This window comes from Bombyx mandarina, chromosome 20, assembly GCF_030267445.1.
Source record: "Bombyx mandarina strain Sakado chromosome 20, ASM3026744v2".
NCBI lineage: Eukaryota > Metazoa > Arthropoda > Insecta > Lepidoptera > Bombycidae > Bombyx > Bombyx mandarina.
Genome location: NC_143226.1, coordinates 462,014 through 479,650, shown reverse-complemented (window position 1 = coordinate 479,650; position 17,637 = coordinate 462,014). Strand labels below are relative to the sequence as shown.

At 31.2% G+C, this 17,637-nt stretch overlaps 3 protein-coding genes and 2 long non-coding RNA genes across 7 annotated transcripts; 2 read left to right on the top strand and 3 right to left on the bottom strand.

Annotated features, from left to right (window-relative positions):
* Window positions 1-736: 736 nt before the first annotated feature.
* On the top strand, window positions 737-3,075 carry LOC149500570 (uncharacterized). Of its 2 annotated transcripts, none has more exons than XR_016324832.1 (3): window positions 737-1,336; window positions 1,462-1,708; window positions 2,205-3,075. It is a non-coding gene; the product is annotated as an uncharacterized LOC149500570 (long non-coding RNA). The 2 variants fall into 2 exon arrangements; XR_016324831.1 differs by having other exon boundaries at window positions 1,421-1,708.
* A 1,072-nt stretch (window positions 3,076-4,147) lies between these two features.
* LOC149500569 (uncharacterized) lies at window positions 4,148-5,467 on the bottom strand. The gene has a single exon (XM_089735633.1). The coding sequence runs from the start codon at window positions 5,422-5,424 to the stop codon at window positions 4,465-4,467; it is 960 nt and encodes a 319-aa protein (XP_089591759.1). The 5' UTR covers window positions 5,425-5,467; the 3' UTR covers window positions 4,148-4,464.
* Window positions 5,468-7,928: 2,461 nt separating this feature from the next.
* LOC149500568 (uncharacterized) lies at window positions 7,929-9,528 on the bottom strand. Its single transcript, XM_089735632.1, has one exon. It carries the CDS (start codon window positions 9,400-9,402, stop codon window positions 8,278-8,280), a length of 1,125 nt encoding a protein of 374 aa, XP_089591758.1. The 5' UTR covers window positions 9,403-9,528; the 3' UTR covers window positions 7,929-8,277.
* Window positions 9,529-10,848: 1,320 nt separating this feature from the next.
* LOC149500567 (uncharacterized) lies at window positions 10,849-12,691 on the bottom strand. Of its 2 annotated transcripts, XR_016324753.1 has the most exons (3): window positions 12,075-12,285; window positions 11,703-11,990; window positions 10,849-11,206 (listed from the first exon to the last, which is right to left on the bottom strand). It is a non-coding gene; the product is annotated as an uncharacterized LOC149500567 (long non-coding RNA). The 2 variants fall into 2 exon arrangements; XR_016324752.1 differs by having other exon boundaries at window positions 11,703-12,691.
* A 64-nt stretch (window positions 12,692-12,755) lies between these two features.
* On the top strand, window positions 12,756-17,447 carry Der-1 (derlin 1). The gene is made up of 5 exons (XM_028184693.2): window positions 12,756-13,379; window positions 14,427-14,630; window positions 15,031-15,179; window positions 15,957-16,067; window positions 16,571-17,447. The coding sequence occupies exons 1-5, from the start codon at window positions 13,227-13,229 to the stop codon at window positions 16,704-16,706; spliced, it is 753 nt and encodes a 250-aa protein (XP_028040494.2). The 5' UTR covers window positions 12,756-13,226; the 3' UTR covers window positions 16,707-17,447.
* The last annotated feature ends 190 nt before the right edge of the window (window positions 17,448-17,637 follow it).

Genomic DNA, 17,637 nt, shown 5'->3' with positions numbered 1-17,637 from the left:
AGTTATTGAACAAACGATAATTGATCAAAATTAATTAATCTGGGCGATAAAAATAAAAATATCTACTAAAGGAGGGCAACTTAAGGGTGATCATTTGTTTAATTAATTATAAATAAATAAAAGACGAACAAACATTTTTTTACATTCGAACATTAAAGAAGAAACGACGAACAAATAAATAAAATTTAAAAAAAACCGAAAATAAAAAGGGGCTATATTCAGTTTTTTTTTTAAAGTGATTTTATGACCTGGTAACTAAGACCTTTAAGTCATGTCTTATTTTAATTTATATTCTTATTTTTATGAAAAGTGATAATATGGAGTGAAATGAAATGAAAATGATTAATTTGAGACGTTAATCAACTGGGATGAAATTAAATGAAATGAGATGATATGGAATGAAATATAATCTTAGTAAAATGGTGGTCATTTACTAAGATTTTTTCAGTGGACTTTTTGGAGGATCCCGAGAAGTTGCGTCCAGCGGCTTTGTTTCATTTTCCCACATTTGTGCACTTTCACAGATATTAAACAGTTAATAAACCACCGTTATTACACATTTAAACTTGAAGAAACACTAAATAGACAAAATAAAACAAATCAGACAACTTCACTCCTCGCGTTCCCGCCAAAAAGTCGCTAAATTCAGTTTTTTTTTAAAGAGATTTTATGACCTGGTAACTAAGACCTTTAAGTCATGTCTTATTTTACTTTATACTAGCGACCCGCCAGGTGAATGAAGTTAGCCCCTCAAAAAAATTTTTCTTTCCTATTTTCTACTTATTTTCTATTAATTCGTTTGTTCATCATTTGTTCTTGATTGTTCACTGTTAATAATTGTTTGTTCTGCATTTATTTATTTTAAAAAAATTATTAAAAATATATGTACAAGTTAGCCCCTCGATTGCAATTTTTTATATTTTTTCGTCCTTAATGACTCGTAAATATTCATTTTCGATTGTTCTTATATAAAACACGTTTGTTCTCTTTCGAAATTACTCGTTTTTTGTTTAATTTACTATTTGTATTAGTTGATTAAATGTATGCAAAATATGTGTACTGCGCATGCGTCAACTATAATGCCTAAACTTTCTACACGGTTTTAATCGTGAAAAAAAAAAACAAATATAAATCCTGAAGGAGCAATTAATTGGTATACAGTTTAATTAAAAAATAAATAAATGAAATAATGTACATTGGCGTAAAGTTAGACCAAATACATTTTTTCCATCCTCCTACCTATCGTTATGAAGGTATAAAAAAGATAGGGAGTCCACATAGTAATATAAACAAATAAGTAAATAATATGTTCATTATTTATTTTTCAAGAGATAATGTAGGTATACATTATAATAACTTTTTTACACAGTCGAAATTATATTCCTAACATTAGTAAAATAACATTTTAATAATTTTATAGGTTATGTATTGAAAGTGTTGGAAAATTATTTCATGTTTTAGCTGGAAAACGACATTGAGAATTATATGCAATACAAGATAATGGGCTCCATCAAATGAATTCGAATGAAACCAAATTGTTTACCATCCAAATTCGATTGTCGGGCAGATAGAAAACGAAAATTCACTCAAAGTGAACCTCGGCCTACATTTGTGAAACGGCAAAGACTCACTATTGTCAAAGTGATTGAAGAGACGACTAAAAATGAGATGTGTTATATTATTATACCTTTGCCATCTTGTAGTCAAGGTAGGTGTAACTGTCAATAATTAGTAACACTCACAGATCTCATAATCAAATAACAATATCAGAAAAAAGGAGAATAGTTAGTTAGTTAGTGGAAATAGTCAAAATGGGCAAGTGGACCTCAGTTCATATTACATAAGGTACTAGGAAGTTTGTGATAATGAAAATTTATTACAGTGTAATATCACTTACTTACTATAACAGTGAAGAAAACATTGATGAAACCTGCACACCTAAATGTTCTTAGGATTTTCTAAGTGTGTAATCCACCAACCAGCACTAGGCCAGCGTGGTGGACTAAGGCCTAAAAACCCTCTCAATGGTAGTGGAGGCCAGTGTCCAGCAAGGGGATATATTATATGGGCTGATGATGATGACTAGAAAGTTACATACTACTACTACTACTACTACTACTACAGTACACATATAATCCTATATATTTACAAACTATAAGTTTGTTGGGTACCTAGAAATTGCTAACATTATTTCATATTTCCAGATGTCCAGCCACTTGAAAATAGGTGTAGTAATGACAAAGCTATCCAAGTAGCTCCAGCAGAGGAACACAAAGGCAAGGAAAGTGTGTATTGCCACATCACGCCTTAATATATCTGAAGCAAGTACAAGTAAACAATCAGAACCAGCAAAAAGAAAACTGTTGTTCCTGAGGACAAATTTGACAGTGATGAGTCAAATGCACCAGCAACAGAAGGATCAACAGTTGACTATGAGTTATCTCTCTATATCTCCACTCCATCAAAGACTTGTGCACTGCAGACTATAGCTCTCAAGAAGACTAAAAAAGTTGAAAAAATGAATGAACAACTTTATCTAAAGTGAAAAATAAATCACGTTTATATATTGGTCTTCCACAAGAATTATATTTCATAATAGGCTTGATTGAGAAACATACAAATGTTTCTGAACAAAATATAAAATTATGTTTGATGAGAATAAAATTAAATAGAACATTCTCTCAATTGGCTGATGATTTCAATCTATCTGTAAGTCAAGCAAGCAATATATTTTTCAACAAACTCCCAGAAATTGCAAATGTAATATCACCCCTTGTTACAGTATAAAAAAAAAACAATGCAATAAATATATATGCAGGAAGGATAATTGATGTCAACTTGGTGGAAAATAGAAAGTTTTTAGATAGTTTGCCACCTACAATTAACTAAGTACCTATAATTAAATAAGTAATCCTTACTTATAAATAGGAATTTTTGTATTTTCACTCTTCATTCAAAAACTACTGAAGAGATTTAAATAAGACTTCTATGCTGGTCTTGTATGGCTAGCAACTCATTATTATTTTGATTCTGTTTTCCACAAATGTGCTAAATATGGGCTTATATATATGAAAAGGAATAAAGATTAATAATATGTAACCTTTGTACCTGTATGTTAGGAATAATTTTTATATAAAACATATTTAAATTGGAATATTATTTTTATTAAATCACATTCACTTTATACACATCAATATTTTGTACTCCCTAAAAGGTAAATAGGTATGAAGATTTTTTTAAGTATTTAACATTACATTTTTGTGTAAGATTAGAAAAATGTTATTCTTCCAAAAAGAAACTACATTACCTAACAACTGTGCAACTTACTCGGGATCAAAATCAATACTAATTATAGTGACCTGATTATTTTTTTCAAATTTGTTTTTGCTACACAAAGGTATAGTAACCGGCAAACTTCTTGAGCAAATGACCTTGACTGCGCAGAACCGAATTTTAGATCACTTTGGTGGTGAGGGTGAGGCGCGACGGCAGGGGAAATCGTATCGAGCGCGTTATTGGTAGATCAGTCGAACCTTGCGTCCCGCACCGCGCCCTCATTCCGCTTGCGTACAGTGAAAAGTCTATCGTTATTAATCGTTAAGTTATTTGTTATAATTGCTTGTTAACTTTGTTGCCACTGCTATTTGTTGAGTGTTTGTTGATTTTTTATAAAAATACACTATGCCGCGACAAACTGGTGTAGTATTCAAAAGAAAGGGTAGAAAAATTGTGTACGACGTATATTGCTTCATTATAAAACAGGGGAAGAATGATATGGAAAAAGTAAAACAGACTTCGGAAGCAACAAAAACATCCGTGAGAACTGTTAGGTGCATTATTAACGAAGCTAAAGGCTCTGGCTTGCTCGCCGTGTTTCGGACTCCGGGTAAGAAAAGATCAGGGAAGAAGAAAGTTACCGGAATGGATAGTTTCGTTCAATCTGTAATAAAAAGATGTAATCATAATAACTACATAACAAACAGCGAAACTCCGTACCGTAGAAAGGCTTGGAAAAATTTAAAGAAGATATAAATTTTAATGCTTCGGTATGAAGTTTACGACGTATTATGAAAGAGCTAGGCTTCAGATGGAAAAAAAAAACAGAAAATAATCGGAAGCTCGTAATTGAAAAAAGTTACATTCAATTTTTTTTTTTTTTTAATTTATTGAAAGCATTGGCAACACGGCCATCAGCTTAAACTAATTTTACAAAAAAATAGTACATGAACTAGAACTTACAATAAAAACACAAATAAAAGAAACAAACCAAACCAAGAAACAATTACAAATCATTGAAAACAACAAATTAATGACAAAATGAATTGCAAGAACTTACTATAAAAAAAATAAAAAATTACAAGTTTTCTTTCAACAAACAACAAAAAAAGAACATGAGTCGTTATAAAAAAATAATTAAACTTGCACATAAGCAGGAGACCTATGATACATTCATGAATTATACATTCATAGTCGTTCTATAGTGTGAAGTACAAAATTATACACTATTGAGAATAGTTGTGGAAGCTTTAAAATACCTTGAATGGAATTAGGAATAGATTTTAAGCCTGTGTCTTTACATAATGCATTAAACAATAATCTCTGTTGATTGAATTCAGGACAATTAAAAAAAATATGATCTAGATCACACATGCCAGAATTACAATAAGTACATGCAGCTGATTCACTTAACTTTAATCTAAAAAGATGCGCAGGAAAATGGCCGTGGCCTATACGTAATCTACAAATAATCGATATAAAGGCTCTTCCCGGGAAGAATCTAAAATTATCAAACCAAGATTTAATACTAGGTACTGGGACTATTTCAGCTAACCATTTACCTTTCGTTTCTCTGGACTTAGACAAGTAATTAGACCAACGTTTCATCATATTTTGTTTAATTGAATAAACTAAATCTGAGTACGGAACTTTAAAATCGGAAATATTTATATCTTTTGTAGATTTGGCTAATTTATCAACAAATTCATTACCCACAATACCAGAGTGACCTGGCACCCAGCAAAATTCAATAAATATATTTCTGAAATACAAAGAACTCAAACAACTTCTTAACTTATAAATTAAATAATTTACAGATGCACTAATACATTTATTTTTAAGAGCTTGCAAGGCGCTCATTGAATCAGATAGAATTAGAATTTTGTCCCCTGCAGAGTAATTTACTCGAATGTGCTCTAAAGCATATATAATACCTAGTACTTCTGCCGAAAAAACAGAGAAAAAATTGCTACATTTATAAACTGATCCTATGTTCATGGACGAATCAAAAAATGCAAAACTAGTTCTATCTTTAGTTTTAGAGCCATCTGTATACACTTTAACAAAATCAGTCCTATCTTCAAGGAACTCCAGAAAATCATTTTTAGATTTAAACTTGATTAGATCAACAGCCACATCTCTCAACATGTCATGAAAGTTATATTCGAAACAAGGCAATAGAGTAGACCAAAATACCACATCCTGAAATTCAAAATTCAAGTACGTTAAGGCACTGAATATGGATGAAGAATTAGGAAGCGGAATTAAATTATAATTTGGAATATTTGCATACTTCAAATACCTGTAAGTTACTTGATTATCACGGCTAATAAGCTTAAGGCAATAATTATCTAATATAAAACTTCTTCGTATGAATAGAGGAACAATACCAGCCTCAACTTCCAAGGAATTAATTGGAGACGACATCATAGCACCAGTAATTATTCGTAATGCTCTATTTTGCACATTATCTAATTTCTTAAGAATAGAAAAATTTGCGTCCGAAAAGAACATACAGCCATAATCGAAATGGCTTCGGATTGTTGCAATGTAAATCGTTTTTAAAACTTTGGGATCAGCTCCCCATTTTATTCCAGTTAGCGATTTTAATATATTCAAACCTAATTCAGCTCTTTTACAAATAACATCAATATGAGTTTTCCACGAAAGATCAAAATCTAGAGAAAGACCAACATATTTTACGAAAGATTGAGCAGGAATAATATCATAATTGTATAAAACTTTAGGGTAATGCAATCCATTTTGGGAAAATAAAATTGCAGAACTTTTGGAAATATTGACCTCAAGTTTTAGAGAATTTGTAAGTAAATCGTAAATATTACACAAACAACTATTCATAACCGATTCACCACTTTTAATATCATTACAGTTTACATAGAGAACAAGATCGTCAGCAAAGAATAAATGTTTAACAGAATTTGGAATTTTCTTTATGAAACATACTAAACTAAGAATGAATATGAGAGGTGATAAAACGCAACCTTGAGGAGTACCTTTTGTAGAAATTTTAGGACCAAATAAACTAGATTTAATTTTCAAAAACATAGAGCGCTTGTTCAGGAAATTGTACAGCCAGAACAGAACATGTCCTGGAAAGCCTAAAGAATGTAGACTTTCAATAAGGTAGGAATGATCTATATTATCAAAAGCCCCTTTAATATCCAAAAATACCGCTAATGTAAATTGATTATTATGGAAGTTATTTTTAATATCGCCAATCAAACAGCTTAAGTTATCTATTGTACTTTTACCTTTACGAAATCCGTATTGAGTACTTGGTATTAAGTTGTTATTTTCAGTAAACCACTCTAACCTGTTTTTTAACATAGTTTCGAAAATTTTCGAAAAACAAGAAGTTAAAGAAATGGGTCTGTGAGAATTGATACAGTTGGGATCCTTGTAAAGCTTTAAAATCGGTACTACATGTTGAGTTTTCCAAATGGGAGGAATACAGTTGTTTTGCCAAAGATCATTAAATATTTGACATAAAATTTCCTTGGCATACTGGGGAAGATTTTTGATTACTTTATAAGGGATGAAATCAGGACCAGGGGAGGTTTCCTTTTTATTTTCTAACGCAGTCGCAAATTCGCCCATAGAGAATGGGTCTACCAGCCATTGAGCCTCCGGTTTTCCGTGGCTGTTAAAAAAATCTTGTAACTTAGATTCGGAAATTTCATTCTCAGAACCAGCTATCGAATCCAAAAACAAAGATGCATTAGCGGAATTTTGAAAAAAACTTGAAGACGTTGAAATATTATTGAGTTTAGCGTGCTTAAATCTACGAATGTGATCCCAAATAATTTTACTCGAAGTCATTCGATTGAATGATGAACAAAGATTCATCCAGCTTGAACGTTTTATTTCATATAAAGTTCTTTTCTTCAAAGCGTCCAGCTTTTTAAAAATAATATAGTTTTCCATATTTGGATAATGCTTGTACGATAATAAAGCAACTTTGGCTTGTAAAACTACGCGGTCACAATCAGCATTCCACCAAGGAACAGCTTTGGAATAAATCCGTTTTTTGTGCGAGTAACACTTTTTGTCAAAAGTCATTAATATGTCATGTAAAATACTCAAAAACATATTATAATTTTCAAGAGGGTTATCAGCGAAGCTAAAACTTGAAAACTCACTTTCACATAACTTATTAAATTTTGACCAGTCAATCTTATTAAAATTTATGTTAGCTAAGGAGGTATTATCTAGTGTATCAACTTGATTTATTGAAAAGGTGGTCGGGCCAGAGGAAGAAATAAAAGCATCGTTAAAGACTTCAATAAATAGAGGGAAATGATTACTACTGAGCAAATCATCAAGGACAGAAACTGTGCAACTAGAGCTAAGAGCAGGGGATGCGAATACTAGATCCAATACATTACCTTGTTGACCAAATGGAGCAAAGGTCGTGATTGTGTCATCATTTAAACAAACCAACTCAGAACTTTCCACATAATCATGAAGGGCTTTACCTCTTCTATCATTGACTCTTGAACTCCAGGAAGCATGATGTGCATTGAAGTCACCAATTATTAAATAATTATTTGAAACAAATTTAGAACATGAATCTTTCAATAAATTAATAGTGAACTTACCATTTGGTGGTGGAGGAATGTAAACACATAGAATGTCAAAAGAAAAATTATTAATGTAAACTGTAATTAAAATATTTTGAAAATGATATTGAGAAATTGTGTCTATTATTTTAAATTTATACTTAGAGCGTAATGCAATAGCAACCCCACCATGTGGGTGGTTGGAATCTCTTCTTATAACATTAAATCCAGGTAATTTGATGATTTTATGTGAAGTTAACCAGGTTTCATTGAATAAAATCATATCAACACACTTGTCAAGTTTACTGAGGAAATCTTTAAGTTGATCTAATTTAGGAAATAAACTTCTAGAGTTCCAATGAATGATATTAAACTGACCAACAGAATTATGCATATAAGATTGAGTAGAACTATCCATAAATTATGATGTAAAATTTGTTACTAGCATTTCTTTAATTAATTGAGTAGATATAGGTCCAGAAGGGGATTTAGAATCCTTTTTCTTTAACAATTCTATTAAAGTTTTTGTAATGGTTCTGATGACAATTTCTGAGTTGATAATGTCTGAAATTAAAGCCCTACCTTGAGGGGTCTTCGCAGATATAGGTATGTCAGAAGAGGTCACGGGGTTCTTAATAACAGGATTCTTTAGTATGGCTGCATATGATGTTTGCTTGCCGATGATCTTATTTTTTACTTCAGCAACCTTGGCTGCTTTTACTGAGCAAGAGTAAGAAACTGCAGAATGTGGCCCACTGCAGTTGGAGCACTTGAAGATGTTGGGAGTGCTGCACTCCTTATAAAAATGATTGCCTGAACAAATAGAGCAAACTTGAGTGGCTTTACAGGCACCACTTCCATGTCCGAATTTGTAGCATTTGAAGCACTGTAACACAGGTCTAATATAATCCGAAACAGGCATCCAAATATGCTCGTATGTGACGTGATCAGGATGGCTAGACGCCAAAAATGTAACCAGCACAGTTTGCAGTGGCTTGTCACTTCCATTTTCTTGTTTTTTGAAAAATCTTTTTACTCCGAGTATTGTGCATGAAGCTTTTAAATTTACTAAAAGAGATTCTTCGTTCAATTCCACAGGAGCTCGAATAATTCCTTGACTCTCAATGCTATCGTAAGGTATTTTTGCTGTCCAATTGTTTAACTCCATAAAACTTACATTTAATAAAAAAGCGTTGGCATCCCGAGCACAGCCAAAGTAAATTTTAGCAAAAAAGTTCCCAGCAGCTTTGACATACTGGACCCCTTGAATATTTTTTAATGCTTTGTTTATTTTTAACAGGTCCATTGGGACTCTGTTATTTGGTTGTGAGATGCTTGATTGAAGAAGCACTGGGTATTCTTTTTTTGTAAGGTCTTCGTAAAGAGCATGGTGGTCTTTAAAAAGACCGCGCTTATTTTTAATGAAAGTCATTTTTATTTTGCGGCTTTCGTCGTATTCAGATGACTTCATTCTTCTTTTTCCCATTATTATGGGAGCGGACACAGGGGCGGAGCTGAAGCCCTCACCCCCGTCGTCATCGTCCATTATTACGGAACACACTTATGAAATATAATTTTAAACTAAAACACAGTGAAAAATTAGGAAACAATGTCGTAAAAAAGGGCTAAAACCAAATAAATTAAAATTAACTTGAAAAAAGCGCCTATTTAGTTTGACGTTCCCGCCCTTTTTCAGTTACATTCAATTACTACAAATCGAATATCTTCAAAAAATAATTAATCATAGACAAAAAAGAACACAAAATAGACCGAACCGACCGAGTTGTAAACTACACCGATGAGCCCTATGTCGACTCATCACGATGATAGCGACTCGGGTAATGAAAACAGTGAGGATGATGGTCAAGATTATAATAACGAAAAATTTTTTTACAAATACCAGCTTCGCTTCAACTGAATCAAGACCTGGCAACAGCTCTAGTTTTGACTTAATAGAAGGAATATGTATTTTACCCCAAGATTAAATTATTACAATTATTAACCTATATTTTTTGTTGATGTTCTAATAAATATATAAATAAATACAAATATAAATACAATAATGTTGATTTTAATAATTTAATTGCGTTATGACGTAGAGTAAATAATGTTTTTGCACGTGAGTGTACCATGCGCGAACTTACCCCCACTACGTCAACAAATGCTCAAAAAGTTTGCCGGCTATTATAGCAAGTTTTACTTTTAGCATAATACATATTCATTTGAACTTGTGCATAATATCTTTCTTTAATTTTTTTTTCCATTTTTTTTATGGAAACATATCATTACTCACTTGCTTTTTTGTAGATCTATCAAAAAAACATAATTTATGATTTTTTTTAACATAGTGGGCGATACCCTATTATTCATATTAATTATATACGGTGATGCGAAAATTATTTCTTTACTGAATTATTTAAGAATGATAGACATAATATAATATTTTAATACGTTTGTTTATAATTTTTAATCTATTATTTAAAAATAAGTTATCTTTAATATTTTTAATTTTTTGATTTATGGGGTTGTCACAGTCATTATTATAAAAATAGAAATTTTGAGGAAATACAAATGTTTAATACAAATTATTTCGAAATAAATTCATATCAATCCAAATTAATATTTGAACTATGAAAATTGTATGGTATGGAAACAGAAATATATTTTATAATTGTAATGATTATTTATTCCATGCAGTGCCGGTTAGAGAAGCTGTGCAAACTAGAATAAATTCTAATAAAGAATAAGAATAAACTTTGAAGAGAAGAAGAAAAGAGCTTTCTTCGAAGCTCAATTCTACAAGGGTATTCAATCAGATAGCTATCTATCTCTGTCTTTCCTTTGTGAAATTTTGGTATGTCGAAATCTTGGATAAATCCAGCAAAGCTAAATAAAGTATTTACCTAAAAAATATGTTTATGCTTAAAGTCACGTGTTTATGTTATTCGAAAATATGAACCAATTTTTCAATCGAAGATTAAAACAACATTAATACTGAGAATGAATATTTATTTATAAAATACACATATATGTTTTGACCACAAAATTTGCACGATAATTAAAATTAATATTCATTAATATTAATTTAAATAAATATTAATTAATCTTCTTCTATAACTCATAGTCAACTGTTGATCCTTCTGTTGCTGGTGCATTTGACTCATCACTGTCAAATTTGTCCTCAGGAACAACAGTTTTCTTTTTGCTGGTTCTGATTGTTTACTTGTACTTGCTTCAGATATATTAAGGCGTGATGTGGCAATACACACTTTCCTTGCCTTTGTGTTCCTCTGCTGGAGCTACTTGGATAGCTTTGTCATTACTACACCTATTTTCAAGTGGCTGGACATCTGGAAATATGAAATAATGTTAGCAATTTCTAGGTACCCAACAAACTTATAGTTTGTAAATATATAGGATTATATGTGTACTGTAGTAGTAGTAGTAGTAGTAGTAGTATGTAACTTTCTAGTCATCATCATCAGCCCATATAATATATCCCCTTGCTGGACACTGGCCTCCACTACCATTGAGAGGGTTTTTAGGCCTTAGTCCACCACGCTGGCCTAGTGCTGGTTGGTGGATTACACACTTAGAAAATCCTAAGAACATTTAGGTGTGCAGGTTTCATCAATGTTTTCTTCACTGTTATAGTAAGTAAGTGATATTACACTGTAATAAATTTTCATTATCACAAACTTCCTAGTACCTTATGTAATAGGAACTGAGGTCCACTTGCCCATTTTGACTATTTCCACTAACTAACTAACTATTCTCCTTTTTTCTGATATTGTTATTTGATTATGAGATCTGTGAGTGTTACTAATTATTGACAGTTACACCTACCTTGACTACAAGATGGCAAAGGTATAATAATATAACACAACTCATTTTTAGTCGTCTCTTCAATCACTTTGACAATAGTGAGTCTTTGCCGTTTCACAAATGTAGGCCGAGGTTCACTTTGAGTGAATTTTCGTTTTCTATCTGCCCGACAATCGAATTTGGATGGTAAACAATTTGGTTTCATTCGAATTCATTTGATGGAGCCCATTATCTTGTATTGCATATAATTCTCAATGTCGTTTTCCAGCTAAAACATGAAATAATTTTCCAACACTTTCAATACATAACCTATAAAATTATTAAAATGTTATTTTACTAATGTTAGGAATATAATTTCGACTGTGTAAAAAAGTTATTATAATGTATACCTACATTATCTCTTGAAAAATAAATAATGAACATATTATTTACTTATTTGTTTATATTACTATGTGGACTCCCTATCTTTTTTATACCTTCATAACGATAGGTAGGAGGATGGAAAAAATGTATTTGGTCTAACTTTACGCCAATGTACATTATTTCATTTATTTATTTTTTTATTAAACTGTATACCAATTAATTGATCCTTCAGGATTTATATTTGTTTTTTTTTTCACGATTAAAACCGTGTAGAAAGTTTAGGCATTATAGTTGACGCATGCGCAGTACACATATTTTGCATACATTTAATCAACTAATACAAATAGTAAATTAAACAAAAAACGAGTAATTTCGAAAGAGAACAAACGTGTTTTATATAAGAACAATCGAAAATGAATATTTACGAGTCATTAAGGACGAAAAAATATAAAAAATTGCAATCGAGGGGCTAACTTGTACATATATTTTTAATATTTTTTTTAAAATAAATAAATGCAGAACAAACAATTATTAACAGTGAACAATCAAGAACAAATGATGAACAAACGAATTAATAGAAAATAAGTAGAAAATAGGAAAGAAAATTTTTTTTGAGGGGCTAACTTCATTCACCTCGACCCGCCCTCGCTTCGCTTCGGAAACATTAAAACACACATGAAACAAAAAAAAAAAATTTTTTTTTTTTAAAAAGTAGCCTATGTTCATCAGGGACAATGTCAGCTTCTAATGGAAAAAGAATTTTTCAAATCGGTCCAGTAGTTTCGGAGCCTATCCAAAACAAACAAACAAACAAATCTTTCCTCTTTATAATATTAGTATAGATATAGATATAGATTCCTAATTTTATGAGCTAAATTCAGTAAGCCCAACACGAACATAGATTATACACAACATAAATATCATTTTATGAACAACAACATTCATGAAATCCATTCAATTTCAGTGACTTGAATTTTCTACACAAATTCGCTTTGTACACGTGTACTTCATATTATTGTTTAATATTTCGTCATCGGTGTTTACTAGGAACATAGTGATCATACAATTTTTATGAAGAAATAAGAAAATAAACGAAAATAGCGAAAAACCGATATTTATGACATTGTACTGTGTAATAATAAATCAGTTTGTGCCAACGAAATTATCAGAAAATCTTGGAAAATGTCGGAATTCCGAGATTGGTACAATGGTGTACCGTTTTTCACCAGATATTGGATGACTTTTACTATTGTATTGAGTTTGTTTGGGAAATTTGGGCTTGTAAGCCCTTATTATTTTATACTGGATTTCTATTATTTCTTCAATCAATTTCAGGTAAGTAGAAGCTTATTTAAGTGATTTAAGTATGTTTAAGCTTATACTTTCGGTTAATCTAAATCCTTTGTTCTGATACATCGAAATTAAACATGTTAAGGGTTAGGATTAGGATTCCGTTCGGTAGTTGAGACAAACACACTCACTAGGGCAATGTATCTATGACTCGTAGTGAAGGGTTATAAATTCGCATTGAACATTTACTGCTAGTAACGTAAATAATAATTTTCATTATGTTTATTACCTATCTTTAAACTCTAACCACACATTGAAGATATCCCACTTATTTTAATATGTACACAACTAAGTATAACTGAAAGTTTCTTTTAAGTAAGATTGTAACTTTATTATAGTCTTGTTAATGAGAATGGATGGAGTGCTGCACACTTTTAAGTGACGTTTTTACAATTTTATGTGATATTAAGCAATACAAAACTAAGCCAACTTGCAAATATCAAATTAATTAGGAGAATGAGCCAAGAGGCTCTGTTGAGTATTTTTAAATCTTGACTTAATTGCTTACATTGTTTTATTTTGTTTTAATAAATCATTATAAGAATTGTGAGGAACTTTCTAAAATTGTCTAATTTTTCTGTCATTTTTAGGAGTAAGTAAAACAAAAGTAAAGGTACAAGTAAAGCCATAATATTAAATAGCATTAAAATTTATACAAAGGTCAAGATTGATTCTTATTTAAAGGTCTTTTGATTCTAAATAGTTGTCTCTTTCAAATATCTATTTAAATATCTGGGAAGATTCTATGGACAGGGACAACAATATCACTTAGTTTCCTATTAGTCACCACAATGTTTTAAATATATAATGTTCACTGAAAGTAACTTTTAAGATAATATATTATAAATTGTCTAATTTAATGTTTACAGAAACAATTTGTTGTGACCTAAAACATGTTTTATACTTTTTTTACTTATTATAAAGGAAAACAAAAGTTATCTATTATGATATCTGCATTTACATTACTTTTCAAATTCAAAACTGTCAATTCTAGTTGGTAGTTCATAGTTTCTAATTTGTATCTGTTTTCAGATATGGCGTCCATTAACAGCTTTGTTTTACTATCCAATAAATCCAGGCACAGGATTTCACTTCCTGATAAACTGCTACTTTTTGTACAACTACTCTCAAAGACTTGAGACTGGCATGTTTGCAGGGAAGCCAGCTGACTATTTCTACATGCTTTTGTTTAATTGGGTGTGCTGTGTTATCATTGGATTACTTGTCAAATTGCCAGTAAGTGTATTAATTTACTGATGTTTCTTAATTATTACAATTAAATTCTATTACACCAATTATAGAATGTTGCACAAAAACAATATCTATTACTAGATTTAATACTGAAAAAAAACCCACAATATTATATTCCTTATATTCATCAAACAAAATATATTTATCATTAGTATTCCACAATTTATTTAATAATACAACAGTATTAGGCCATATTGTCTGATGTCTACAGAAGCCAATCATGAAGAGATAAGAATGTGAATGCTGTCACTGACCTTGTTACATAAGATTGAGACCTCTATTGTATTATTTGTTTAAAAAAAAAAGACAAGAAAAAGAGGTAGTTTGTTTTAATATTATTATACAAATTTTTGAATAGAGGATTCAGTAAAAATTATTATTACAGGTATTAATGGACCCGATGGTACTCTCGGTATTATATGTATGGTGTCAGCTTAACAAAGATGTAATTGTATCATTTTGGTTTGGCACAAGATTTAAGGCTATGTATTTACCTTGGGTACTACTCGCTTTCAACCTTGTCATCAGTGGAGGGTAAGTGTTTCTTTTATTACTTTTTAATAGCAGATAAATTTTAGCTATTCCAGTAACACAGTAAATACACTAGTACTGTTGAAGAATATTATATACGAATGAACATGTCCATTCTAAAAAGTAATATTTTTTTGTTTTTGTTTTTTTATTGCCCTTGTAGGCAGACGAGCATACGGCCCACATGATGGTGAGTGGTTACCGTCGCCCATGGACTTCAGCAATGCCAGGGGAAGAGCCAAGCCGCTGCCTACCGCAAATACACCTACATATCTGTTTTTTTTTTTCGTAAATGTGTCTATGTATTATGAACTTCTTGCATGTTACATCTTATTTATTTATTAATTGCAAAATATTAATACTGATTTTTTGGGTTTTTTGAAGGTGATTTAGGTTCGATATTTTTTTAATTAGATAATAAAATTTAGGAATTTATTTTTAATTATTTTTTTGTTTACTACCTAACCATGTATCGTGTTGATGGAATCAGCCCACCACTAAGTTTCTCCTTAGATGTTTTCAGTGGTAGACTCTGCGAAGCACTGCTCTTGCTAAGGTCAGTGTTAGCAATGTCCTCAAATTAGGGCCAGATGAGCTCACCTATTTACACGGTTAAGCTGGCATAACCTGTAGGTTACAAGCTTGGCTAGGAAAATAAAAAAAGTTGATGATGGAAACATGTTTGCTTTTGTTTATCTATGTATTTTACCAAAGTTTTCCAAAGCAATAAATATAATAAAATAAAACATTACATTTAATATGAATTAAAATCTTTTTCAGTGGGATAATGGAGCTCCTAGGCATTCTAATTGGTCACTTAGCATTCTTCCTTTTGTTCAAATACCCTCAAGAGTTTGGTGGCCCTGCATTACTCGCACCACCAGCATTCTTGTAAGTACACAATAAAAATATTACCTACTGTAAGTTTTATGTGCCTTTTTACTTAGAACATTATTCTTATTTTTGACGTCTCAAATTGTGGATCATCTCAATTATCTTATGGTTTTAGTTATTGTTATGATCATAAAATATCTTATTAAATATTTTGGAGATATTGAAAAGATTAAAACGTTTTGAGACCTTTAATGGTGGTAGGACGTCTTGTGAGTCCGCACGGGGGTACCACCGCCCTGCCTATTTCTGCCGTGAAGCAGTAATGCGTTTCAGTTTGTAGGGCGGGGCACCCGTTGTACTTTTAAAACTGAGACCTTAGATCACATGTCTCGAGGTGGGTGGCGGCATTTACATCGTAGATGTCTATGGACTACGGTAACAACTTAACACCAGGTGGGCCGTGAGCTCGTCCACCCGTCTAAGCAACAAAAAAAACCCTGCACAACACAGTTTTAGGTCACATTTTTGTACGTTAGCAAATAATATTATCTTATCAACAGGAAACAACTATTCCCGGACACTAGGTACGTGGGTGGTTTTGGTACAGCGCCACAAGCGAGAGTACCCACTCGCCCAGGCAACACCGTTTTCGGGGGACATAACTGGGGCAGAGGGCAAACTCTCGGAGGAAACTGAACTGAAAGCTAGTGAATATAGTTATAGTTTTCATTGTTATTAAATTTAAGTTTTGTTTAGTGTCGGTGGTCTTTTCTTTTTTTTTTTTCTAGGATTGGATCCACATATTTGAAATAACCAACACATCATGTTTTTATTGGGTATCTAAACTTACCTAAATATTTTTTCTGAATAATTTATTTGATAAATCGTTTAGCGTAAATTAACAATAGCATAAAGTCATACATCAGCAAGTGATTTAATGGAAAAAAAGAATTTATGAGATGAAACAGTTTCTAAAAATTCTTCAACAAAAACACCTTATCTAAGCAACTTTCTGACGGATTAGATGCGTTTTATTAACTATTTTTTATAATCTACTAAAGTGTTAAAATAAGACCATATTCTTAAATGAGAAACGTGTTTGTAATTTCGTCATCATGTAAAGAGACAATGTTGACGTAAGACTAATATTAGATTAAAAGTTCTGCATAATAAATTCAGTTATCAATATTTTCCTAATGCTTTTTTACAGTTAAATAAACTAATTTATAACTGGCAGGCTGCGAACAAAAAAAAAATTGTAAATTTTCCTGTTTAAATGAGTTTTATGTCTGTGTGTATTTAATCAAATTATTTACTTTTGGTGTGAATGTAACGCGTATGATTTTTTTCCCTGTAATTTATAGATACTGGAGTACGTTTTAAAGTTATTCTGTTGTAAATGACTGCTATCATTTAATAAAATTACTTACATTTTAATTTTGTTTTTATTTCAGTTATTCACATCTCTTTTATATACAAATCAGTAATGTTACCGATTGAAAGACAACAATTAGATTTAAAATCATTTGTTAAAATTCCTTTAGCGACCTAAGATTTAGAGACGTAAATTTCAAAATGAGACGAAAAGATGTCACAGAATTGTGGTCTGAAGGGCAACTTTGATCTT